We start from the raw sequence: 27757 nt of genomic DNA, 5'->3' as shown, positions 1-27757 counted from the left end.
CGATGTTGCTGACATTTCTGAGCCATGTCTAACGATTTTTCATTTTAATTTGTTATATGAGAACAATCCACCAGTTAATACTGATATTCGCACTATTTAGCGTCGCCTCTATTTCAATTATTTCACTTACCACTCTGATTGCCATTGATGGCTGCCTCCTTGACCTGCTGTTGGTTATTGCTATGCAGAATATCGGACAACGATAACGACGAGGCTATCAGTTGACGTTTCTCTTCAAAATTGAGAAAATCCATTGAATTGCTACGCTGTGGTGTTACCGTAATGGTTACTGATTTTTGCATTTTGGCTACCACGCAGAGTTGTTGCTCCAGTTCGGCGGCCGTTTGGGCATTTGCATTGGGCGAATCGGGTGGAGAGCCACCACCAGTTTGTGCAGCATGTGGCTGATCAATGCCATCGGTGAGATCAGGTGGTGGTAACTGTTGCAGCTGTTGTTGCTGTAGTTGCAATTGTTGTTGCTGTTGTTGTTGTTGTTGCTGTTGCTGCTGGTGATGATGATTATGATGATATGGATGATGCAACGGCTGAGGAGCAAAATATGAGAAGGCCGGCTGTGATGTTGCAGTTGCAGCACTATACGATGGCGGTCCCAAGGGCGAATGCGGTGGTGCATGAGCCACCCGCGAAGCGGCTGCTGGTGATAATTGATAGCCAGCAGAGGATGGCGATTGCTGTTGCTGCTGCTCATGACCATTGATAGCTGCCACTAGAGTGGCCAAATTATTGCGACTTGTATTGCCGCCGACGCCGCCGCTGCTATTATTGGTAGTTGTGATGTATTTGCCATTGGCATTTGGTGATGTTGCCGCCGCTGCAGCAGTTGCCAATTGCAGCTGTTGGGCTTGAAATTTATGCTGCTGCTGGAGTTGAGCCAAAAGTTGCTGTTGCTGCTGCTGATAGACCATTGGCGGCGGTTGCAATTGCTGTTGCTGTGTTACGGTTGTTCCACCATTGTTGCTATTGTTGCTGCCGTTGCTACCATTGCTGGCTGTCGATTGTTGGCTCTGCAACTTGTTGCTCCTCAAAGACATGATGTGTGAGTGGGTGGTTCGCTGAGGAGCGGGCAGGGTGGATCCTAGGGGCTACTTCAAAATGAATGTCACGCAATTTCTATCGCCGTGCCATTGTCACGTGATGTGTGTGTTTTGCTGTTGCTCTTGTTGATTTGAAACTGTTGCTCTGCTTTATTTTTTTTTTTTCTAGTTTGTTTGATCGCCTAATTAGCCGCAAACATGCGCCCGAGCACCGTTCCGTCCCACACACCCCTCTCTTTCGTCCGTGGTCCGTGTTGGAGAGCGCTCGTTAAGTTTTTGTGTTTGTCACACTTTTGTTCACCTTGATTTTTTTCTTTCTTTCTTTCCACTGAGTGTGTCACTTCGACCACAACCAACTACTACCTGGCACCGTCGTCACTCGCACTTTCTGTGTCACTTTTTTTTCGTTTGGTTTTTTTTTTACTTGTATTTTTTTAGTGGTTTCACTTTTATTTTATTATTATTTCTATTTTGCTTTTTTGTGGTTTAATTACTGCAATTAAATTAGACATTCTCTTAGACATGCAATAGATATAGCCAACAAATAACCATCCAACCAACAACAACAACAACAACTATTGTCAACAATAAAGATTTAAGATAATTACTATATACTTTTGATTGCTTTGTGATTTGTTTTTTATTATTAGTAGCCACTTTATTTCGTTGCCCTTTTACAGAGGGTATTCAAAAATTGCTCTAAGAAGGAAAGGTGGAGATGTGTTTTAATCCACATAATTTATATGATATTGATCAGAATGACCTGCAGAATGGGGTCAGTCGGCTTAAATCAATCTGAAGCTCTTAACTATTGGGATAACACAAGGAAAATAATTTGTTTAGATCGACTATAACAAATAGTGAGTTGAAAAGTTGAAGAAACTTTACTATTTAATGTTTATTGTATTACATGAAAGAACTCTTATAAATTTGAGATTCTAGCGAATTAGAACAGGACGAAGTTATTATGAGAGTTTTGAGGGTTCGCATTGAGACATAGAGAAAGAGTTTGGAACAAATCAAAAGCGTAAAGTTTTAAAACGATTTCTGTTGTGAATTATAAGCAAAACATTATTAAACCATATATGAATTTCCTCACATATATTTTTTTTCTCTCTCTTTCTATTGGCACACTCAATTCTAATTGCAGCCACTCAATCCACAGACACCACAAAGAAGAAATACCAAAACCACTTGCAAAGTGCCATTCAGTAAAATGTTTTCAATTTTATGAAAATTAACTCAAAATGCAATGTATGCAATGCTCAAGCAAGCATTACAACAACATAGCAATAGCACATGGAGGGCGAGATGGAGAAGGGGTAGAGCGAGGGGTAAAAGGAGGTGTTCGGCAACAACCACCGAGCTAACCACACAACATAACAACCACACACAAACACAATAAAAGTTGCCCACTTGTCGTCGTTGTCGTCATCATCAAAAACGTTGCAATTGCCAACAGCTGAAGATTGAAGGAGACGGCTGGCTGGATAGATGAATGGATGGAATGGAATGGAGTGGAGTGGAGTGGAATGGCTGGAGTGCAGGAATAAAGCAAGGAAATGGAGCAGCAGCATCATCATCAAGAACATATGCAATGCCCGACGGTCACTTGACTTAAACAAAAGGTGGGCGGTGGTGGTTAGAATTGAGAAAGTCTTTGGGAAAAATGACTCTTCCCTAAAGGCAATAACAAAAGGAAATTGTAGCCAATGTCAGGTGAGATTGAAACGGGGAAAAAGAAAGAGAAAGAGACAGGAACAGAGTGTGAGTAAATTTGGGTGAAGTACATTAAGAAGGGTTACAAATTGAAGTGTCATAGAAATCGAGTACAACCGTGTTCGGGATGTTCTTAAAGTTTTTAAGAATCTATTGAACATTTAATGAAAATCTGTTAAGTAAAGAAAATTAAGATTGAAGATTAAGATAAATGAATTGTGTAAAACTGATGAAAGCTGATAAAACAGCAAAGGAAACAAAGTTTTTTCACCTAGACATCTTATTGACTTGAGCTCAGTTCTTCCGCAGAGATTCTAAAGGAGATTACTAACAAGTTTCGTGATAGTTCTCCATTCGAACATACCCATACCCATACCCTTTGGGTTTAAATTTAAGTTAATATTGAAAATAATTCAAAGTGGATAAGGATACGGATTTTGGCTTAGATTTTGTGGCAACTTTTATCTCAATCACAAAAGAAAATAAAGTGTAAGATATGCTTACTTTAGAGCCCTTTTTGCCAACTCTTCAAATCTTTTGAACAAATCTTTGCCACACACACACACATAAGAGTGTGTGTGTGTTATCCTATCCACCTGCTTTGCATTCAAAATGCATTGCCACAGATAATAGCCGGAAAAAAATAAAACAAGTTCCCTTAAAGTTTGCTCGCAGTTTTCAAGTCATACGAACTCGCTCTTTCTCACTTGCGAAAGGTTAAAAGATGCTTCGCTCTCTTTTTCTCTCTCTCTCTATCTCCCCATTTCCCAATTGTCCCTCTCAAGAGGTCAAATGGCAACGAGTTGGCAGCTTTTTCAGACAGGTAAAACAAGAAATATTTATATATATATATACGGGAGAACAAATCTGATTAGAATGCATATTGGGAGCAGGTAGACAAAACTTCATTTGTTCAGTTGAAAGGCAGATAAAGCGAAGAAGAACACGCAAAGTGCACAGGTAAGCGAAATAAAAGGAAGACAATGATGATGATGATGGAGATGATGACGATGACAGGATACTACACACAAACGAGAAAGAGGAGAGAAACAACCGAAATACAGTGAACGTGAAACGAAAACCTGCACAGAGACGGGTCGACCGTCCGAACGACCAAACCAACCGACAGCTGCTGCTTCCAGACAGATAAAAAGGGCAGTATTAAAGGGCGGCGGCGTAGGTAGCCGTTGTGGGGGGAGGGGAAGAAGAACAGAACCGGAGACCGGCACCATTACAAAAACCAGCGGCGAATTGAAATTCAATGTGCGTTCTTTGCCCTAGACGGAGGCTTTATGAATTATAGTTACTGTTGGGTCTTGACTTTAAAATTGTCATGAAAATTTCATGAAAACACATACACACACACACACACATACAAAACTGAATTTCCCTACTCTGAAAAATCGAATGTATCGATTTAATTTCACTTGTAATAAGCCAGAAAATAATAAGAAATAATTGACCTAAAATTTTATTGACTTAACTTTTAAATGATCCAAAAAACACGCTGGCAACCAAAATATTATCCAAATTTCAATATATCTAAAGATTTCCACTTTATAAAAGATCTCGCAATAGTTTCGAAAAGACTTATCAATTGATATATGCATATTTTTTACGCATAACCCTTTGGGGCATTTTGATAGTAATTCGGGAAAGAAAGTTAATAACCATTTCTCTATTTCGGTTAGTGTAACTCATAAAAATTGGGGGAGAAATAATCTTTCGTTCGGTCGTTCACTGGGCCAATAAGTCGTTATAAGAAGAGTGAGTAAAGAACGGAGAAACAGAAGTTGGCTAACTGTTTAACAGATGAAAGAAGAGAGAGGGTGGTGAGGGGGAAGGAGACTTGTGGTTTTTGGTTTGTATGTAGAGTTGTGTGAGATGGTTCCAGAGCACTGACTTTTGCCTAGTTTAGGTTTTTGGCGCGCGACGCGAATTAAAAACGCGGCCAGGCGAGAATTACAGCGAATAGATAGAGATAGAGATAGAGATAGACATACATAGAGCATGAGTGAGAGAGTGAAATGTAGAGCAATTGAGGCAAAATGGGCATAACAATAGAGCAACAACAATATGAAAACTTTTAGACATTTGTTTTAACGAGCCAGCCATTGAGGCAGACAGACCGACCAGACCATCCACAAAACACTGAAGAGGCTAGAGAAAGAGACGATCGAATTAACAAATGCTGCTACAGAGAGCAATAATGCTTGGGGGAGGGTTGGGGGGTTGGGGGCAGCAGCAGCAGCAGCATAAGCATATTGCACATGTGGAACATAGAGTTGGCAACTCTCAACTCTCTAGCAACGTCAGCAGAAAGCGCATATTAAACAGACAGAGTAGACAGTAGGCTGGATGGCTGGCATCACGCTTTTTGCGGCGACTCCATTTGTGGCAAGTTCATTGAACCCTATTTACAGTTCAGTAGTTTAGCGATTTTTCTCCCTTTTTTTCCTCTCGTTCGTTTGTTTTGGGGCCTGGTTTGGGAAAGCCAAAAAAATAGACACAATGCGAATGCGGGAAAGCGCTGAGAAAAACTAATGCGATTTGTTGTTGTTGTTGCAAGCAACAACATACAGATTTAAATACATAAATCTATATGAATGTACATATACATATGTATGTATGTGTATATGAAATTCTGTGTTGGCGCCGCCAGCCCAAAAGCAATCAAATCCAATTAAGAGCAAAATACCACAGAACAACAAACACCAACAAGAAACGAGAAGAAAAAAAGGGCACCCAGAACTTTATTTCACCATTTTTTATACCCTTGCAAAGAGGGTATATTAATTCGTTATTTTCTAAACTATTGTGCTAAATTTGATTAAAATCGGATAAGAATATTATATACATAGCTGTCACTTAAACATGCAATTAAGATTCTAGGAAAAGAACAAAAAAAACTTGCAAGGGTATGCAAACTTCGACTCTTTGGCCCTCTTTTTTTTATATTTTTTTTTTAAGCATCATCTTGCCCATATGTAAAAGGAATTTCTTAATATGCATCAATTTGCGGCAATATCCGCACTTTACTTATACCCTATCTTAATGAGGATGAGCCATTTGATAACTCTATCTTAAGACCCAACAGATCTGGCTACTTTTTATTTGCTACTGATCAATCTATATACTATTGAACACGCCTTTTCCCCATCTTTAGAGGCCTATTTTGGACAGACGAGAATAAACCAAGCCAATTTCTGGTACTTGATCGAGAATGTATACTAGTAAGACCAATGATCAGAACAGACTAGACTATAAGCTTACATACATATATACAGTTTCTAGGATATAGACGTATTATAGTTTATGGAGGGTATAGAAAAGACCAAATACAAAAAGGCAAGACGACAAAAGGAAGAAACAGAGCAGAGAAAGAGAGTGAGAAAGACAAAAAAGCAAACATGGCAAAAAAAAAACTCTGCCGCAAACAGCAGAAGCAGCAGCAGGAGGAACAACAAACAACCGTCAGAGCTCTTTGACCAGCAGCTGTCGCACAGTGGGTTGCAACTACATACACACGTACATATGTACATACAGATAACTTCTTGCTGTTGCAAGAAGCAGAACTAATAGGTAATTATACTGAACATGAAAATGAAAAATGAGAAATGAATGAATAGATTAGTGGTGTGCGTGCGTGTGACCTGCCTCTAAAAACTAATTTAACATACTTTGTGGTATACAGAATGACAGAGAGACAGAGAGAGAGAGAGAGAGAGTGAGGGATAGTGACGGAGGGAAGAGAGACCTGCATGCAACAAATTGGAAAAATATTTACAAAGGTCAAATTAAGTATCCCATTAAAGGATAATACTACAAATTTCCATCAACGAAGGACACTTTATATGTCCAACTGATGTTTTGGAGACACTGTGCTGCTGCTGGCTTTTAAAAACTAAACTATACACAAATACAATGCCATAAGTACAAGTGTTTGGGGTTGTTGCTAATGGAACACAATTCACAGGACGGCGGCTCTGACTGCTGCTGCTCTTGCTGCAAATGGAAGCATCGTACTAAGTCATTGTTATCCATCTCTCTCTCTCTGTCTGTCTGTCTGTCAGACTCTCTTTGAGTTTTGTATCTGTATCTGTGTATCTCTCTGTCATCTTCACTGACTGTCTGCAGTCTGCAGGCTGAGGCACATTGTCCAAAAGACAGCAGCAAAGTTTTATTCGCCCAAATGCTAAAGCTTGTACACTCTACAAAAAGATGGGTGTGTATCTGTATGTGTGCGTGTGGGAGGGGGGGCTGGGCTTTTCGTGGAGGAGTGCTAAGTTAGTGTGTTGAAAATGTTTCGCATATAAATTTAAATTTGCGCGCAAAAATGTCGACGAAAGCGGGCAAAGGGCAATAAAACGAAAGAAACTGCGTTTTTCGTTGTTGTTGTTTTTTTTTTTTTGGGGTTGCTTTTTGACGATGTTACGCGGGGGAATGGTTTGATGGGTGGTGGTGGAGGTGGCAGAATCGCATCTTAGAGGGATGCTGTTTGTTCTATGGCCTTCTCTTTTTGGGTGGCTGGATGATTGGGTTGGTGGGGTTGATGTCTGTCTCTCTCTTTCTTGCTCTTTCTCAGTGTGTGTGTGTGTGTGTGGAGTGTGGAGGTCGAAAGTCGGAAAACCCCATAACAAAATGTTGTAAAAATAGTATAAAAGAGGGTGCAAAAACGACCCCCACATCCACCCGAACGTATACCTCTCTCTTAATTTCCTACGTTCTCTTTTAGTCTATGGAACATTTGCTTACTGCTTTTTGGAGTCTGTTTACAGTACAAAACAAAAGTATTCGAATTAGATTTAAATATAACAGAAACTAGCTGTCAGGATACAAAATGCAAGCAGGATACTAATAAAAGCATCCTTTGAAATACATTTTCTATTTGTGAATATATAAAAAATAAAACACCTATAAATATGCATATTTTTTACACTCACTGTATTGCCACTGCAATGCAATTTCATTTAAGCTAAAGCAAAAAGTAAAAAAGGAAGAAAGATTCTGTCTAGACATGGTTTTGTAAGTAGATAAAAATATTTGCTTCAGACAGTGAAATACACACACACACACACACACACACACAAAAATAACGCAACAAGAAAACGGAACCCAAAATCGAAAAATCTAATATTAAGGAAATAATCAAATTCATATCTTTTCACCAAGTTTCTCTCTCTCTCTCTCTCTCTCTCTCTTATACGTAATACATATTGTTGATAAGGAAATCGTATTGTTGTGTAAGAAATTAGTGTTGTTTTGTTGTTGTTGCGCCGATCGGGATTGCCCGGAATCATGATATGGATAAGATAAGGCAAAAATTATAATTTACCATGCCTAATATTGGCATGTTCAAATTCAATTTAACGAACCGAAAAGCAACAAACTTTCTGACTGAAAGCACCGTTAAATCTATACTCTTTAAAAGGTAAAATTACAGGTGATTTAAAAAACAGTTGGCCCTTGAAAACTCAACAATCGATTGATTTAGAAAGATGACTAAAAGAACCATTTTTTATTTTAACTAGCAGATGGACACACATTCATTAGCACTTAAATTTATCTTGGGATCGTAGAAGACAAAGTGTTTAATTAGTCACTGTTTCTTTGGCAATCGAATTAAAAAATTAGTAGCTTCTACCAAAGAGAAAGAATCTATTAAAAACTATATTTTAGTAAATATTACTAATCTAACTATATTAAGCAGAAACTAAAACGAACAACTAAACGAAGGGCATTCGGCATTCTCTGTGCTAATATACCCATTTTTTGATTGAGGGTATGAGGGGAAAAAAAAAACCATTTCACCAAAAGCAGCTGTTAAATGTTGCATTTTGTTTGTTAAATTTTTTTCTTTATGGAATCTCTCTTATGTTTATTATTAAATTGCTATTTGTCTAAATTGTTGTTCCTGTTTTTGTTATTGTTGTTATTATTAATATTAACATTATTGATTTCACTTTCGTTTCCATGAATTTTTTATGCATTTCCCCGAAAAAAAGCGGCAAACGGCAAGCAAAATGGGGGAAACGAACATATGTGCCACCTGTGTGCCGTGTCGTTGTTTTTTTTTTCTCTCTCTCTTCTCAATTTTCTTTTGTTAACAATTTTTTGTTACTTTTTCGAAATGTGTTTTGTTGTTGTTGTTGTTGATGGAATTTGAACGAGAAGGCAGCGCGGCAGCAGCAGCACCGTTGAGAATGCCGATGCTGACGTTGACGTCAGCGGATCTACACAAACTGAGCGCAGCAACAACTGCTCAGAAGTTGTAAAACCGGATTTTCCTTTTGGGATACCCTATCCCGTTAATTAAAAAAAGAATGAAGTATATTGGTTTGCGGGGAAAACTACATTTCAGAGTGTAAACTGTGTGGGAAAACTAAAGCTAGAGCATCTATCTATTATCTAGTATAGTAGATAGATGATAGTTGTTTTGATTAGAAGTCGAACTACTGCCCGGGGAAGAAATGTTGAATAAAGTTTGTAAACACTTGAGACAAAATATTTGTAATTGAAATAAAAGGACTATACAAATATAGAAAACACTGAATTCACTCAATTGTAGGGTATTCACTTAGGTCGTGCTGTTTAAAAATATTAATTTTTTTATTTCGTTGTTACTGTTGCCTTTTGCAGTTTGTTTCAACAAAATGTGTATTTGTTTAATGAAAATTCATTGAGAACCAACATTTTTTTTTTATTTATTTAACATTAATCCTGACTAATATCTTTGTCTCGCTTGCTCCTGCTAAAAAAAACAGTTGCAGATGATGCTAAAGCCGCTGCCGCTGCGCTGTTGCTGCTACTCTGCTTCTTCTTTCTTCTCTGCATTCTTTTCACATTTGTTGTTATTAGTTGGTGTTGTTGTTGTTGTTGAAGGAACTGGCTTTATATGCGTTGATGATTCCTCATTTTCACACTTACACTTGTCGTTAGCTTTGTTGCTGTTGTTGTGATTAAACTATTTAATAAAAATTTGCAAAGTTTTCCTCATTTGCTTTTTGAATTAAAAATTTTGTTGTTGTATTAAAACACACAAACACACAGTCACAGATAGAGGGGCACAGGAAAAAAAAGCGCAAACAGAAACGCGCACACACACGCACACAAGTGAATCTCAAAAACAGAAAAAAAAAATGAAGTGGCGAGAAAAATACAATTGCAATTCTCTGCTCGTTGTAAATGGTAATTTATGGAATAAACGTATTTATTGTTTGTTTATTTCTTCTATTATTTACTTTTTTTTTGCCGACAAACGCGCGCGATAGACATTCGTTCAGCACGAGAACAAAAACAACAATAACACAAAAAAAAAAAACAACAATGACAACAGACACCAAGAAAAAACCCCTATTTGATTCCCAATATTTTTTTTTAACAATTTCAGTGGCAGTTCGTATACTCTTCCCCTGCTTACATTCAAGTGTCGATGAAGAAAACCTTTTTAAAATGCCTGACTAACCGATTTAATAGTATTATAGCCTATAACATCCAATTGTTAATTACCCAAGTTGGTGATAATTCGTAAAAGAAACAAAAGCTACATGTACATTAGGTAAAAGATCTTTATGGAATTAGCTATAAATGTATGATATTATTATGGGAATAGAAAGAAAATTGTTGATCAAAAACTCTATAAGTTTTCTTTGAAATAATGCTGCTAAGTCCGAGATATACAATGGATGGTCGTACATACATATAGAGATCGTTACTTAGTACTCTTTTCTATGCGTTACACACTCGTGACAAATAATAATATGCTCTCTTTGCAAGGGTATATATCGAACCACTATATTTGAAGCAACAAACACCATCGAACCTACTTGGGATGCACGTTTCCCACTATTTGATGCCGGGCTCACCCTATTTAATGTCAACATCGAGCTTGGCGATAACCCAACAAACATTTTGCAGAGCAACAAATTAAGAGCCGCGAAAGAATTTGAATTGCATGGACAACTACTAACGGCTATTGCTTAATTAATACCTTTCTTAATATTAAGGCTGTTGTGGCCCTAATACGAGTCTTGAAGAAGCTTGTAATTATCCAACTTTATGTCATATTATTATTTTATTATTATACATGTATCAAGAGGTTTGCCAAGAGACTTCGAACTTGTTCGACGAAGGTTTGAAGCAAATGAGAGAGAGAGAGAGAGAGGGAGATTCGAATTTGAGAATTCGTTTTACATTTTTGACTAATAACTAAATTTGTTTAATTATTATTTACTTTCTGTGATCTAAATATGATAACAGGTGCACTTTATCTGTCAGTTTTGAGGCTCTATAACTTCACATAGTTTTTTAACATTTCTTTGTTCTCATCTGATAAGCATAAGGGCCAAGGTTTGAAGAGAGTTTAAAAAGAGAATTTATCGCATGCGAGAAAAACGCAAAGCATGCAAAACTGTAAAGAGCCAATGTGAACACATAAACAATGCAGCACACAAAATCAGCATCCCGACGTGCACATACCCTGCATGAATACCCTGCTTGAAATACCAGCATCCTGAGAGAGATTAAAGTTTAAGGATCTGCCATCAAAACATTGCAGCACCAGCCTACAGCTTTATTTAACCAATATACCCCTCCAAACTATACGTAATGTAGGGTATGACAACAAAAACAAAACATTACAGACACATGGAAATTTTCCTCAGGTAGTGAAATAGACGTGAAAAAGTTCAATTAGAAAACGTTGCAACATCATCTCAGATTATTTAAATCAAGTTTCTCTATCTTTAATTAAAAAACATTCCGCCCCCCTAAAGAGGTGTGCCCACCTTTCCATTTTTTCACTTGTAGTTCTTCCATACAGTCAACAAACATTTCGTTTTGGTCTGCAACTACTTAAACCACTTAACCACAATTCGGGTGAAAATCCAATTAAAAATAGACCACAATAATTGCCAATTTGAATGGAAAATACTCTCACACACACACACACACACACACAGAGATTACCATAAATAGAAATGTACATTAAAATCTCTAGAACATGTCAAAAAAATATCATTGGAAATCCATTAACAGTTCTCTACCTTAATCCTACATCACCCATCCGACCCACTGACCCAACAAACTAATAATAACTGGCAATCGGGTGCTGGAATTCATTTATTGCCTACTTAAAACAAAGCTTCTATACTTTATTCGACTCTACTTGTATTTTCTGATCACATTTTTGCTGATTATTTCGGTTTCGTGTTGGGTCTTTGGCAGATTATCATCGATGATTCATATAAACACGAATGACGAAATCCAAACAAAATTGGAAAATGTACTTACATGCTGTGGGAAAATTGAATGCATAAATCACATAGAGAGCACAAAACTCAAATCAAACTCCCCTCCATCTCTCCCCCCCCCACCCTTCTCGCTTCGTTTAACCATTTCCAAATATCTATGGGCATAGGCAAATGTATTTTAGTTCTTTTTTCTTTCCTTTGTTGTTTCAGCCACTTTAAAAGTAATTTACCTTGTTTTCCACAACAAAAGACACAATTATAAACAAAAGAAAATCCTCTCTCTTTTTTCTCACTTTAGCTTTCCATAGACTTCTCATTTAGCTATATTTAGTTAGCCAAAGGAAAAACTCATTTATTTTTAAGCCATTTACAGGGTGTTTAATTTGAATAGGATGAAAGCCATTACAAAATATATGTAGACCTCAAATCATTTTCGGAATTTCTCAAAATCCGATTGCGGCAGAAATAATAGATGAATGCAACATTATTATAAAGGTACAAATTTGCCCCCTAATCTATGCAATAGGCTATATAAAATTTAAGTAAAACCAGAACTTGTGGAATGTAAAAAGGAAAAGTTTCGTGTTTAAATTTTATGCTTACCGATCATTTCCTAGATTCTACGTCTCAAACATTTAATCTATTGACTGTCTGTTGCATACTTTAGGGGGCGTATGTCCCACCCTAGACATCTATATATTGTATAATTTTTTAAATCTTCAATCTTGTGTGTGTTTTTCCAATTTTTTTCTTCAAACTTATATAGCTAACTCATAGGCAAAAAAAAAAGGCATCCTGTACATAGCAACACACGCACAATTTATGTATGTGTGTGTATATATGTATGTATGTATATGTATGAATGGCCAGACAGATGCCATATAGTATACAGGAAACGGAAGCATCACTTGCTCTATACGCCTAGGCAAATGGAATGAGAAGAGATGTCTCTGCGGCCAGTTGGTGGCGCTTTTGGGGCGTCTGACATGGAGGTTGAGCTGGTTGAGGGGAATCACTTTTGTTGTTGTTGTTGTTGGGGCAACGAAAAAAGCCGGCAAACGGAAAGCGCAGGCGTGAGAGAAAGTCAATGAGAGCAAAATACATTTTTAACAGCACTGAAATATCTAATTTTATCGCATGCGACAAATTTTGTCATTGCAGTCAGTGGCTCCCAAACTGCGGCTTGTAAAACTGTAAGGAATAAGAGTTTATAGGATTTCTAATGGAGCATCAAATAGGAAATATCTATCTTGAATGTAGAGAGAGAGAATTTTTCTTTTCTGATTTTCAAAAAACTTTCAAAAAACGTTTATATTTGCTTTCCAAATCGGGGCGATTAAATAAACTATATTAAACTGAAGTCAACAAATACCAAAGTAAAAAGTGTTAAATAATTGTGATTGGGATATCAAATATTATTAGTTGGTTTAATGTCTCAAGCTAGAATTTCGGTTCCTAAGTTTGGTTATATTCGACTTCGTTAATATTTCAAACTAATATTAACTTAGAGTCACTTAATTATGAGTTTTGCTTAGACATTTCCAAATAAATATCTTTCGGGCCACAATCCAATTCGTTTCCATATGCTTGGTGCCTGGAAATGTATCGTGAAAGAAAAACCGAGACGGGAACATTTCTCAAGTGAAATGAACTAACAGAATCTTGATAAAGCATCTTCTCATCCATTCTATGGACACTGAGTTATCTTTATTCGAGAAGAAATTGCTGACAAAGGGGAAAAAGTGGCAAGATGAAGGCAATTGCCAAGTGCTGCCAACTTAATTTATATTGTATTTAAAATGCAAAATATGCATCAAGAAAGGAAGAAAGGGAAGAAGGGCCTGAATGGAGACTGCTTTAATTTTACAACTTGACAAATTGAATGTTTGTCGACAAAGCGAAGAAAACTGCAATTGAAGCTAAAGAAGAAATAGGAAAACTCTCTAAAAGAGAGAGAGAGAGAGAAAGCGAAAGAAGCTAAACAAAGGCAGAAGGAACGTTGAATGCATAAATGAAATGTAGCAGGCGAAGAAAAATGAGCGGCAGCAGATGGAGAAGATGGGGGGGAAGGGGTAAGGATTCTGATTCCTAACAATGGTCTCAACTTGGCAGTAGTCATGACAGCCACCGGAATGGTACGTGGGCGGGGTAAAACGAAGAAAAACTACCAAGTAAAAGATGCAGTTAACCGAAAATAGTAGAAGAAGCCAGATGAAAACGACGACGAGTATTTCCTTCAATTATAATTGCGAACCAATGGACATGGGGGAGGGGCCCAAAGGTATTTCGGACCGAGTCAAATTAACATTGCCAAAGGTCAAATTGCATTTGCTTGGGAATTTTGATTGCTTCCGTTTTTGTATTTTTGTTGTTATCAAGGTAAAACCAAACAAATCGAAACGAAAAACTACTTTACGCACATCAAAGTCGATCAAAAAAATACCCTGTAATATAGACCAAAAAACCTTCTATGGCCATCCAAACTCAACTCTAGAAACGATAACATATCGACTAACGATAACCCTTGGAATGGCAAATTTATGGCAAATTTGCTCGATTAAAAGATTCTGATCAATAGAAGAATTTGACTAATAGTTGTAATAAAGTATGCCACACATTTGTGAGGGTATCAAACAACAAGAAAGAAGAAAAAAAAACACAACAAGCTCGCCCTTTATTACAAATGCAATGCACGCCCCAAAACGGCCATAAAGACTTTTTGGCCAAAGCAAAATTAAGACAGGCTAACCGAAACTGAACAACTAGAAGCACACGCAGAGGGACAAACAAACAAACAAACAGAGGAGAAAGAGAGACAAACAGAAAGAGGAATAGACATTGCTAGAGAGACAGAGTGCGAGATATACGACATAAAAACGTGCCATGGTCAAGTCGAGCCATCCAAAAAATACAAACAAAATACAAAAAATTTAGTTGCCTTTGTCAACTAACTATATAAGCCACACCGATTTCAGTTTGTAAATCATATCCAGTTAGTGTTCTCTATCAGCAGATCAACGCAACTCAAAAACAACCAAAAACCCATTCAAGATGTTCAAGTTTGTGAGTAACCAAAATGGATTATTCTTAAAAAATAATAAACAAACGCATGGATCTAAGTAAAGTCCTCAGAAAGGAAACTTGAATGAAACATTTCGGTTTCATCAGATTCAATCTAAAGCTTTATTTTTTTTAAAAGTGCCAAAAATTAGTCCTTCGGTCTTAATAACCCAAAGAATAAGGATTGACTCCTGACAAAACAATTACAAGATCAGTAAAAAATACAAAGCTGATGCCTTGAATATTGTATTAAAAAAGCTAGATGCTAAATTAACCGTTAAGTAATATAGAGATCTTGCTCTTTACATCCTTTCGCAGAAAGGATTGATTTATTGAAAAGTTTTCATTAGTTTTGAACAGACAAAGTTAGCTAAGGAAAAGTTGAACTATGTCATTTTATAAAATGATTGATCTTATTGATTGAATATTCTCCTTTATTCATCATCACTAATCTCTTTCTCTCTCTTCCTCTCTCTATCTTTCTTGTGATTTTCTCATCAAATTTCAGTTCGCCCTTTGCCTGTTCGCTATTGTTGCTTTGGCCGCAGCCAAACCTCAATTCCTTACCACCTACAGTGCTGCTGGTGCTCCCTTAGTGGCTGCCACGCCCTATGCCACCGCCTACACTAGCGGCCTATACGCATCACCCTACACAGCAGCTGCCTATACACCATATGCCGCCGCCTACAGTGCTTATCCCTACAGCTCCCTCTACCTAAGACGTTAAATGTCATACATCCAATATACTTTGAAGTCAAATTGAAAATGTATCGAATCTCGAATGGAATTGAATTGAATTGCATGAATTGGAATTGTATTGAATTTGTTGACGACAACCTTTTACTAATGAACAAATAAAAAATCGTAGAAAATCGAACAAACTATTGCTATAAAATATTTGCACTATTTTACAATTTCTCTCTCCCACTCTCCCTCTCTCTCTCTCTCTCTCTGTCTCTCTTTGAGAAGGATGAACGAAACAAATTGTGTGTTGTCTATTTTGCTGGCTGTGTCTGCAAAATTTCGTTGTTTGATAAAATATTTACGATTTGCTCATGCATTTGAATGTTTAGTGCAATTTCCGTTAGCTATCACAAGTTCCCCGTTGCCCGATGCATATGTATGTATAGAAAACATAGATACATATGTGTGTATATATATCATAAATGGGAGAACAGGAGGAAGAATGTAGCATCAGATCTGGGGTCAACTGTCATTTGCATGAGTTTGCTTCTAAAATTTGCAAATTATGGCAACTAAGTTGCTTGATGTTGTCGTGAACACGCACAGAGAATTGGACCAAAAAAAAAGAGAGAGAGAGGGGTGTGTGTAGCACACCCACATACAAACACAAACACACACACACACACTCACACATGCATTCAACTAGGAAACGGTCGCACTTCTCCCAGCATCGGCCTCGCCATTTGCATATTTTCTGTAGCATGCTTTCAGGCGCATTGTGCACCGTGGCGCATAAACAAGAAAATGAAAAAATGAAGTAAAAGAAATAAAATCATCTTCTTCCCCTCTTACTCCATCGTATTCATGTAAAAAATTTGTTTATAACAAATAATAGAAATTCAAAATTTGAATAAGGCTCTCAATTTGAGGATACTTCTAATGGCTAACATTGAGAGAAAGGGCAAATGAATGGGTGAAATGATACGACTATTGTATAATAGGGATGGAAAATAAACGATAGGAAAAACTATTTATTTGGTTAAAAGGAACTAAGACACGCAGAGTATAGAAGAGAGAGAATTTGTGTCCTAGAAAAAAATATTCTTTTTTTTTTTTTTTTTTTTTTTTTGTTGGAAATATAATTCACCCAAAGAGTAGTTAATTGTTCTATAGTCAAGGTCAAAAAGGTCTTTCTATTTTACCGCCATTAATTAGAAGGCAAAGTGAATACCTAAATCTTTTTTAGACTAAAGCAAAGTCAATTGCTTTTGGAATTAAACTAAAACTACTTAAACCAAAATTGTCTGCTATAAGTAACCCAAAGCTAAAGATCTTTTGGATATTAAAGAAAACTTTGTTTAGTTGTTAATGCACTGCATCCTCTAAGTTTTTCTTGATTTATATTTTTTATGGCTTTAAGTTGAACCAAAATAAATGTTTGCTTGTTCTTAAAGCTGCATATTCTTCTTATGGTTTGCTCAACAGAGAGAAGTCCCTCATCAACATTTGCCTCATTTTTGTTGTGGCAGCTTTTTAAAAGTTTTTTGCACAAAAACTTCAAGACCAAAAAAAAAAAAACAGTAAATAAAACCTTTCTCTATCTCGGTTGTATTCTTCTTTTTTGTTCTTGTTGATAAGCGAAAAATGTTGATAAATTCATGTTGTCGCAACCTTTGGGGAAAAATATTGTACAAATATTTAAATCTAATTTACATTGTAGAAATCGTGGAGCAAAAGATGTGGGCAGACTCTGGAGCTCCCCATGGGGCCCACACAGAAATACCCACGCATCTTTAAAAATATATATGTACCTACATATATTCAATGTTGAAACGAAAGTCACGACCAAAAAGCATCAGCATCAGGCAGCAGCGTAGGTGCCAAAAACAGCCAAATGCCAAAATTCCATTGCATATTTCTTTGGGACGTTCACACGTACATATATACAAAACAGACAAACACACACACACACAAACACATACTTATATAGACATTAACGCGAATTCCTGGAGCCACAATTTGGCTCATTATCAGCTTCAAGTCTTCGCCATCTCAAGTATAGTCAGTTCATCAATGTCAAAAAAAAAACTTACCTGAAAGAAGAAAGAAAAGAGAGCAAAAGGCAAAGGTAAGTAAGTGGAGAGTAAGAGAAAATGAATGAATAAAGAAGGTTAAATAAAGTTAAGTGTTTGTATATGCCTCCTGTGTAAATAGCAATCTAAAACAAGTGAGAAAATGTTTGCCAACCAATTTCACGACGATTGATAAATGCCCTGAACAGTTGATTGATTGTGGTAAACATTTCAAAACCATAATTGAAATTTGAAAAACTTTGCCAAAAATTGAGTTATTTTCATGCAAACAATTGAAAAGAGAGTGTTTACTGATGAGGCGTAGGTATAGCAAACATTTACCAACACTACACAAAAGTGTGACCATACTTTGCCATTTAACAGAAATAATATTCATTTTCAGACTCTTTTTTTCAATTAAATCATATTTAGTTTTTTTATTGGGTTTTCAATTAATATAGAGTAAATATGTTTAATAAAAAAGTGTTGGTTAACACACAATAACCTCTTATTGGAAGTTATTAAGTTACTAAATCGAATGTAAAGAAGTTAGTAGCTATGGGACCCCAACTTGTTGAAATGACTATAGAGTATATGCGATTGCCACTTCATTGCTCTTTTACGTTTGCTTCTTGTTATTGTTGTCGAACTGTATTTATTTTCGGTAGCCTCGTCTTGGCAATCAACTTAAGTAAGCGGTTTTCGGTTTCAATATTTTTGCTAGTATAGCCAAATGTCAACTTAAATCAAATACAAATCGAAAAAGCTGAAACAACATTGCGGATAGAAAGTCACTTATTGATTATACACTGGATCAATTATTAGCACTTGTCATATTTCATCGTTTTCTCAAATGGGAAATGGGAGGTGAAGGCACTCTTAATTAATTGCCTGACTATTAGCAGGGTTTTATTTCTTCTTTATTCCTTTTTGTGATATTTATTCCAAGCAACAAGTAGAAGACGAAACATGTAATTTAAACCACTTCAAAGGATGGCAAGGATAGCCATGTTTTTAGCCTGTGCCATGTGCTTTATCCGTTGCCTTTTTTTTGTTTTTTTGCTGTTGCTCCTTTGTCCTGTCATTTATTTACAGGTCATAATTGCGGCAACGGGCCGCCTACTCATTAAAAATTCATTGCTTAATTCACCGTTGAGAGAGAGAATGAGAGAAACCAAAAAAAAAAAAAGGAATGAACAAACCCTTGAGCAACTGCTTAAGCCACGACCAAGTCGCTACTTTTGTACACTTATAAAGGTCTCTCAATTGTTTTTGTGAATTTGATTTTAAACTAAGAAATTTTCATTGCAATTTCCATTCAATAATTTCTACAAATGTGAAGATACATTATGTATTACATTCAGTTCCATGTTCTTTCAATGTGCTAATATTTTTCACTATTAGTTAGTGTATATCGAACGCAGATGATCAGACAGAATAGAATTGTATAAACGTTGGGTTAAGGGTTAATAGAGGAGAAAAACAATTTCTTTTACATTTTTTGAGCCTACTTTAGTATGGTATACATATGGACAGACCTCTTTTAAAAATGCACAGCAACAATTTCCGTTTCCGTTCGCCTGAATGCCGCTTGAGCTTGAATTGTTGTTCCTTTCGCTTGCGAAACATCATCACAGCAAAAGAGTCGTGATAAATGTTTGGCCTATTAACAATACAAATCAAGGTGCTTCTGTTTTGCGTCAGCTCCAGCTCCAGCTTTAGCTTCTGATTCTGTTGTAGATGATGATGCTGTTTAGACTTCTCACTCTCCCTTTTTAGTGAAGTTGCTCCTCAATTGCCGAAAAATTTGCCATCACATTTGCTCACACACTCAAACACAGAGATACACACACACACACACACACACACTTTTACATACAACGACTAAGAGAGTCAAGTCTGGCGTTAAATTGAAACGCGAACCACCATCAAACAATGTTCAACAATCTCTCAAGAGAGATAAGGCAACACTTTTCACTTTGCCTTTGACTGCGTTCAACGTGGCGTATAATCGATTTTTATTCGATTTATGTATAAATATTTCCTACCCCGAAAAAAAAAAAAAAAAAAAAAAAACATTCTACAACGCGCTTTAACCATCGACAATGGAACGGTTGTCGTTCAACTAAAATCAATTTGATAGGCAACAAAGAAATGACACCAAAATGCAAATGCTCATTGAGTGCAAAGGCATGTGGTCAATGCACGCAAAGAAGCCGCCAAGGTTGTAAAAGGTGGAAAAAAAAAGAACTGAGAATTGCACTGAATGAAACATAAGACTGCATAAATCGATAGGCTAAGTGTTGAAAGCAAAATGTGATAATCATCTGTAGAAAAAAAGTAGGAAAGCACAAATATTTAACATGATGAAATAACAAAACTAAACAAAAGCATTTTCCAATACTTTTTAACAGTTTTACTGAAATTAAGTTTCCGTTACTTGTTTAGTTATAACAGGTATTAGTTTTTGGGTTCCATTCATTGCAGGCTAATGACTTTAAACTCTGTCAATTTGCTATTTATGTAGATACAAATCGGGGGTTTAGAAAACTTTACGTCTTATTCTTAGTCTTTGACTGGAGAGTTAAGCTTGTTTTGGATCAAATTTAGTATCCAATTTATCCAAATAAAGGTACTTAATATGTTTTTCAATACGACCTGTTGTCAGTCTCTACCAAGATTAAGCCAATATCTGCTGAATTCCTATTCAGAGTCACTTTTTAAAGAGAGAGTTGCACACATTTATTTAACATATCCCCACATAGTATTAACTAGTTAGTTATAAGATAAACTATAATAAGATACAATGCTCTACTTTAGAATAATGTAAACTAAAGTCGTTGCTGGGGTTTTCGAGGTGTTTTTCCTTACTTTAGAAGCAAAACTTATTCCATGTCTATCTTCAAAAACTAAGCAGAACAAGTTATATAGGCTGAACTCCTAACACCTTACATTGAATAGAAGAATATTTTAAAGCGAAATGAATGAATGTAAGCACGTAAATTCATTTTGGTATTAATGTTAACAACTTTTCATTAAATGATGCCAAAATTAGAAAAGGCATTGCAAGCCTTAGCCTTCGAATCCCTTGGAAACAATTTAAGATACCAATTTATGGCATTAGTAATTGATTTAAATTAAATTTTCATTTCCTTGAATTGTTAAACCAACTGATTACCTGCCATTACTGCAAATGACAGTCCTGTCAATAACCAAAAGGAGGTCCAGCAACATGTTGTGAACATAAATCAAAGTATACTATATGTGCAGAAATGCCTTCTGGTTAACTACAACTTCGCTGATGCTTTACGACTGCTCTCCACTGCATTTGGCCCTTTTGGCGTTTTGCTTTCGATTTGAAGATACTTATAATGTCCTTAGGTAGGGATAATCATCATCAAGCCTATGCTTGATGCATTTGGTAAAGAATGTTAGTCTTAAATTAGCATTTTAGATGATTCAGACAATTTTTGGGATATAATTCAATTAAACAAATGAGGATTCTCATTTTGTCAATCAAGGAGCTTCCTTTTGTTCAATTTTTTCCACTTCCACTTTACCTGTCAATTAGCTTACTTATAATCCAATTTCGTTTCGCTTTCGTCACTTGGCAAAGTGGAAGAGAGAAAGAAACCATTGTAAGTGTGTCTGTGTGAGTTTGTGTGTGTGTGGGTAAAAACTTTTTTTTTTGGCAAAGTTATGCACTACGCTCCACAAAACTAAGACAAACTTTTGACTGCTGTCCATTAGCATATGCCTTACTATAGCCTATATATATATCTATGCAGACTAGATATACTTGTACATGAATTGAAAGTTAGTTAGTTTGTTTAACTATATGCTTGTAATTTGCAATAAAATATCTACATATTAACTACAGTAAAAGGTGAAAATAGATATAAAATCATACGGACAACAGGGCGTATGAGTAAGTAGCGGCTATTCTTTTATTATTCCTGCAGTTAGCTAATGAAAAAAAGAGAAAACGAAAACGAAAACAGGGTAAACCAACAAAGGTGAGGGGGAAAAGCCGACTGAAATAAGTGACCTGGGATACGAACGAAAAAAAAAAGGAAAATAAAAACAAAAAGGAAAAGCTCATCAGTTGAAGTGAACTGCAAGCCGTCAACGGTGGAAGCTTTGAATGCAATTATGTGCAGCACATGACCAGAATTTGCTGCCAACGATGGGGCCTGATGATGGAGAGATGCTTGAGATGTGTGGGGGAGAGGCGGGGCCCAGGTGGAGAGCCCGCTTTGCCGCTGTCAGGTAAGTAGGGCAGCAGCATAAATAAATAAATAAATAAATAAAAAGAAATGACAAACAAAAATGGTACTTTGATTGTTTTAAATAAGCGCAGGGCATTAAATTTTTAAGCCAAGGCAATTTCCATGCCCACATTTGTTTCAGCTCAAGTTCCTTTTTCTTTCTGCTCCCTATTTTGTCTTTTTCTTCTTCGTATCCTAAGTTGGCCATTTATTTTTGCTGTTCGTGTTGTTGTTGTTTGTTTGTTTGGTTACCTTTTGTCGCGCTTTTTGACTTTGTGCCTTCGTCTGATGAGGCAATTGGGATGAAAACCCATCAACAAAAAGGCCACACTCACACAAAAAGTCCTTAAGGTTCAAGGACTCACATTTGATTTGCTTCTGTCCTCCTCTCAATGTCTGTCTCTCTTTCTGCAAATAAAGATAATCTTTTTCTTGTGGTGCGCATTTTTATGGTAATTTGCCCATGTTGAGTTTGCCGCAAAAACAAAAACCTCAACGGCCCATTTCAAGCAAGACACAAAAACCAAAGAAAAAAAACCAAAAATGAATTGGCACTTGGAATATGGTAAAGAAAACATTTTGCCAAGTGAACGCAAATATGCAATGCTGCTAAATTGAGAACTAGGCTCTCTCTGTCTCTCTCTCTAGCCTAGACCTAATTCAATGCCAAGTGGCAAAGAATAAGAAAATATGCTGCAGAAAACGAAAATCAAAAGATGCCACACAATTTTCACTGGCCAAGTTGTTAGCTAACCTAATTGAAAATAATACAGATTCGTATAAATTCTTTAAAAACACTAATTGAATGCCTTGTCTTGAAATGTTTAAACAAAAAGAGACTACAGCGAGAGATTCCAATCAGTATTTATATCAAAGACTTACTGAACTTAATAACTTTTTATTCAATCAGAAGGACATTTCTCTTCATTTGTCAATTGATTTTAAACAAATCAAATAATCATTAATTTTGCCACAAATCTCAAATTGAATAAAATTCGTCTTAAATGAGTAGATAAACAAGATTGTATATATCAAATGATGAGTTCAATTCATCATCAATTATTGTGAAACATCTTTTCATTACAATTTTTCTATTCGATTCCTAATGACGTCAATATTCAGCTTACCAAATAAGAAAATGAAACTTATGCGGCAAATTAATGTTGATTTTGTTTTGGGTTTTCTTTTTTTTTTTTTTGGCACAACTTGCAAAATTAAATTTAGATTTCATGCACGTAACTGATGGTAGAATAAATGTTAGGTGGAATTTGTAGGCTTCCAGCTAGAGAGAGAGAGAGACAAGAGAGAGAGAGCCCACCACACAATCCCCTTAATTACTTTGCCCAACAAGAGCATGTAGCAAGGTCAGGAGTGGGGGGCAGCGGGAGCAGGAGCATGAAAATGGATGCAGTCTGGTCTGTTGGAAAGATGCCAAGTAGCAAAAGAGCGAAATCAATACGCGAAACATTAACTCGAACGCTAAAGACACGCCATGGAGTCATTAGAGTGCCGTCCCAGACTCAGTGGGGACCATCACCTCATCTTACTTAAAGAGACTTCTTATGTGGGTGTATAAGTGTGTGTGTGTGTTTGTTTGTGTGTGGGCGGATGACTTCCCTTGATTAAAGAGTGTGGGCAGCTGGAAGCTGAAGGTCGAAGGTTGGAGGCTGGAGGTTGTAGGTTGGTGAAAGTTAAAGCATGGAGAAGCTGTCGTCGCCATCATTGCACAGTTTGTCATAAATGGCGCCATATTGACAGCTAAAAAAGAAAACCAAAAAGGGAATCATTGAAAAACGACACAAAGCAGAAGAGAGAGGGAGAGAGCGGGAGAGGGAACGGTAGACAAATTGACTAAAATAATGACCCACAGGCAAACTGAGACGGAGACCGAAGAAGAAACTATAAAAGAAACAAAACAATGCTTAACTCAAAAAGGATAGGCTTATTAGTTCTTAAGGATTTGGGTCCTACAGAAAATCCAAGATGATTGGAAGCTTAATTCATTCATACTTAAAACATTCAAAATTCAATAGAGTAGTTAACTAGATTCTAGACTCTTAACTTCTCAAAATGTTTTGAGGATATCCCAAGGGAGAGCGAATCCTTTTCTAAGAACAATATTAGATATCTCAAACTGATTACTCCTTTTATAATTATCGATTTTATCTCTTTAAATCCGTCTAAAAGAGAGCCAAAAAGAAACTTAAGTTTAAATGGTTAAAGTATTTAAGCAAAACTTATCAATTTGGAACATTTACATTAAAGATTCTGAAGAGAGTCAGAAGATTAACCAGAAGAATAATTTTTAATTAATCCAATTGATATAAAATAAATAAATCTGTGAGTAAATGAAATTCCGAATTTTCCTTAAACACCGAAATGTATGTAACCATAAAAACTTCAATTAGAAACCAATAAAGAAAAAGGCCAATCGAATGCAATGAATCGTTACTATATGCTCATTAAAATATAACTATATACACATACGATATACTTTTAGTATGTGTGTGTGTGTGTGTGTGTGTTTCCACTTGAAAAACTCATCGTCTATAAATGCCAAGCAATTTCTTTTTTTATGACAGAAAAGAAAAACTTTTCTTGCTTTATTCTTTTTGTTTTTTTTTTCTCGTTTTCCTTCAGTTTTATATGTTCCTTTTTGGTTTTTCCTCTTGATGGTGTTGTTGTTGCCTTGTGCGTTCTTTCTTTTTTGTTTTTTGTAATTTGATTTCGCATCATCACCCGCATGCCTAACATCCTTTTTGGCTGGTGTAGCAACATGGAAACAACCTCATCAAATGTTTCCAAATCGATTCCACCATTTAAAGCATATTAGCCCAAGTGTGCCCAAGTGTGTGTGTATACTATATGGGGTGTGTGTGTGTGTGTCTGGGCAGGATGTGCGACACATTGCGCTTTGAACTTGTCAGTGAAAAAAGCGAGATACGTAATGTGTATGTGTGAAGCATGGAGGTTGGGTACTCGGGCGGTTTGATGTTATTTAATTAAGCAAAACAAAACCAACAAAAAAAAAAAAAAACACATAATAAAAAAATCTCAGTAAATGCGTAAAGAATGTGGCAACGACTTTCAAATACCCAGCAACAAGTAAATGTTAGGAAATAATTGCCTTTTATCTTAACCCATAATCATTCTAATCTTTGAAAGTTTTAGATCTAGACCTAGTTTGATAAATCTTATTTATGTAGATCTATCTCTAAGTCCATGTAGTCTGTGCTCTATGCTCTTTCTTTCTCTCTTTCACATCATTTCATTTAGCTGGTAAAGCAAGCAAATCCTTGCCACACACACACACACACAAAAGACATGACTGAAGGTAATTTCGCTAGACGGGGCGCCAAAAAGAAGCAAAAGACAAGCTAATGGAACCAACGAAAAAAAAAGGGACATTTCACAATTAAATGTTTAATGAGCTGTAAGCAGACAGAATGAGTCGATATACATTTGTATGTATGGCTAAAGGCGAAAAGAGGGCAACCGAATGCATTTGATTTCATAATTTTATTGCACAAAATTAAACAAGATGATAATTATGAAAATCATATTTATAAAAGTTTATTTCGATATATGCAATATTTAATAATGTGTGTGTGTGTGTGAAAATTAGTTAGGAAAATTTGAAAATGATTATAAATATTCATAGCATGCTTTTAAGCTGTTAATGAAATTATGGTTGGGCCATAATCATATTAAGGTGACGGTGGGGGGGGACACAACATCCAAAAAAAATACAAACCCTCTTCCCTTCTTTTTTATCATTTTTTTTTTTGGCTTACAATTAAATATGACATTGATAAATGGCAAATTGAACTACCTAAACTAAACAGGTGACTTTGTGTGAACATTTAAAACTAGAAGCGGAACCAGAATCATCCTACAAATTGCTACACTCGATTGTTCTTTTATAAAATTTCAAATGAAAACTTCTTGTAATTGAATTAAAAAAACGTTCTTCAGATGCAATTAAAATTTATTACGTCATATCCATCAGATTCGATCATAATGTACAATAAAAATATTTATAAGTTGTTTGGCTTGTTTGACTTTTTCAAGGGTCGACAGTTTTAAGTTTGCCTAACCAAACACAATCTTACAACTAATTTACTTTGCGATAAAATTGAGAAGAAAAAAAGGGGAAACCCCGTATGTTATACTAAAAAATGATTCATAATAGTATTTAGCTTTTCAGGAGACGTAAACAAGCTTTCTACAATGCACATTGGACACGACTTTATCTTTTTCTTCTCTCTACCTTTGGAATTTAACTTTATATATAAAACATTAAGTCACATATTTAATCAACCTACAGATTAAAGATCAATGTATATTATCAATTATTTTGATATTCAAATTGTTTAAATCATTTGATCAAAGAAATCTCAAGCATTGAAAAAGAGTTTCAAGACACACCACACTTTCAATCAATGTTCCATCCAAATTAGGAAACAAAAAATCTTAGCAAAATGCTAACTATATTTTACAAGCACTGGCAACTAAGGCCTTGCTGCCTAGCGTGGGATTCGAACCCGGATCCTTGTCATCTACCAAGGACTGATACATGAATTTGCCATGTATTTACCGCTGCGTCTTCTGTATTGCCCAAAATCAATTATTTTTCGCAACGCCTCCGGAGATTCACTGCGGCGGATGTATTTATAAGCTGGTATGATTTAAAATTTATCCAAATATACTCATGGGCGGATCTGGGTATACATAAATGTGGCAACTTTTCCCCGCAATAAGCAAAAGTATTCTTGTTTAGAACATTTCATATGACATGTAACTTGAAAATTGGCTTTTACCTACCGCTTGCCTACTTTAGGGGGCAAAGTTAATAGCCCTCGATCCGCCACTGTAGTTACGTGTGTATTGAATGTATGTAATTGAAATTTTCCAGGAAAAATTAAACAAAATTCGCTCTTTTGACTTTAAAGCTTCTTTAGAGCTGCTCAATTATGCGTAGGCGTCGGCTTATTTATTGGGGCTCCTATTTAGACAATTTAATTATACAATTGTTAATCAAATTGTGTCGAGCAAAAACCAACCAGCAGACACAAATCCGCACAGATATCAAATGAGTTATGGTTATGTTTACCACATTTCCATCAACTGTTGCATTAGACCAGCCCGCCGCCTGTCGCATCCCTAAACCGCCTGCCGCAACATGTCCCAGCTAATTAAGCTATCAAAATGTCCTGCGGTTAAGCCGTACACACCCACCCACCCACACACACACACGCGCGCTCGCTCAGTATGTCAGCATCACCGAAGCACACCCACCCACTCACTTACACTCACTCACTCACTGAATGACTTACCTCGATACATGGGAAATTCACCGTCGCTGTGACTGTGACACAGCATAATCGGTGAACGACATCGAGAGGCTGCCACCATGATGCCCGTCTTGTGGTGACCAGCGATGCTCAGTTGATTGCCCGATGTTGAGGCATTCGAGGAGGAGGATGATGTTGGTGCCAAAACAGTGGTCGTTGTGCTGGCAGTGGTTATGGCACCCAAGCCAGCAGCGGCAGCAGCAGCCACTGTTGGTGGCATTGGAGCACCCACAGAATAGGAACGAGCCACATGGCTAAGTGTGCGACGTCGTATAGTTGCCGCATGTACAACAT

General features: G+C 36.4%; 2 protein-coding genes across 8 annotated transcripts in view; one reads left to right on the top strand and one right to left on the bottom strand.

The window, feature by feature from the left end:
• Nucleotides 1-27757, bottom strand: part of LOC137574430 (phosphatase and actin regulator 1) — a 123263-nt gene that overhangs the window by 88377 nt on the left and 7129 nt on the right. For 3 of the 7 annotated variants that reach the window (XM_068286733.1, XM_068286734.1, XM_068286736.1), the window contains exons 1-2: nucleotides 9702-10071; nucleotides 131-1548 (exon numbers count right to left, since the gene is read on the bottom strand). The exons of 2 other annotated variants lie outside the window; for them this stretch is intronic. In XM_068286733.1, coding sequence (XP_068142834.1) covers nucleotides 131-1052 — 922 coding nt within the window. In that variant the 5' untranslated portion in view covers nucleotides 1053-1548; nucleotides 9702-10071. Of the gene's footprint in view, nucleotides 1-130; nucleotides 1549-9701; nucleotides 10073-27757 lie in introns of those variants that run through there. 2 more of the 7 variants (XM_068286737.1, XM_068286735.1) reach the window with 2 other exon arrangements.
• LOC137574817 (uncharacterized) lies at nucleotides 15049-15812 on the top strand. Its single transcript, XM_068287249.1, has 2 exons — nucleotides 15049-15088; nucleotides 15594-15812. Exons 1-2 carry the CDS (start codon nucleotides 15077-15079, stop codon nucleotides 15810-15812), a joined length of 231 nt encoding a protein of 76 aa, XP_068143350.1. The 5' UTR covers nucleotides 15049-15076.

The sequence above is a fragment of the Drosophila tropicalis genome, unplaced genomic scaffold (assembly GCF_018151085.1).
Source record: "Drosophila tropicalis isolate 14030-0801.00 unplaced genomic scaffold, ASM1815108v1 contig_463, whole genome shotgun sequence".
NCBI lineage: Eukaryota > Metazoa > Arthropoda > Insecta > Diptera > Drosophilidae > Drosophila > Drosophila tropicalis.
Note: the sequence above shows the minus strand (reverse complement) of the source record. Positions and strands in the feature narration are given on the sequence as shown.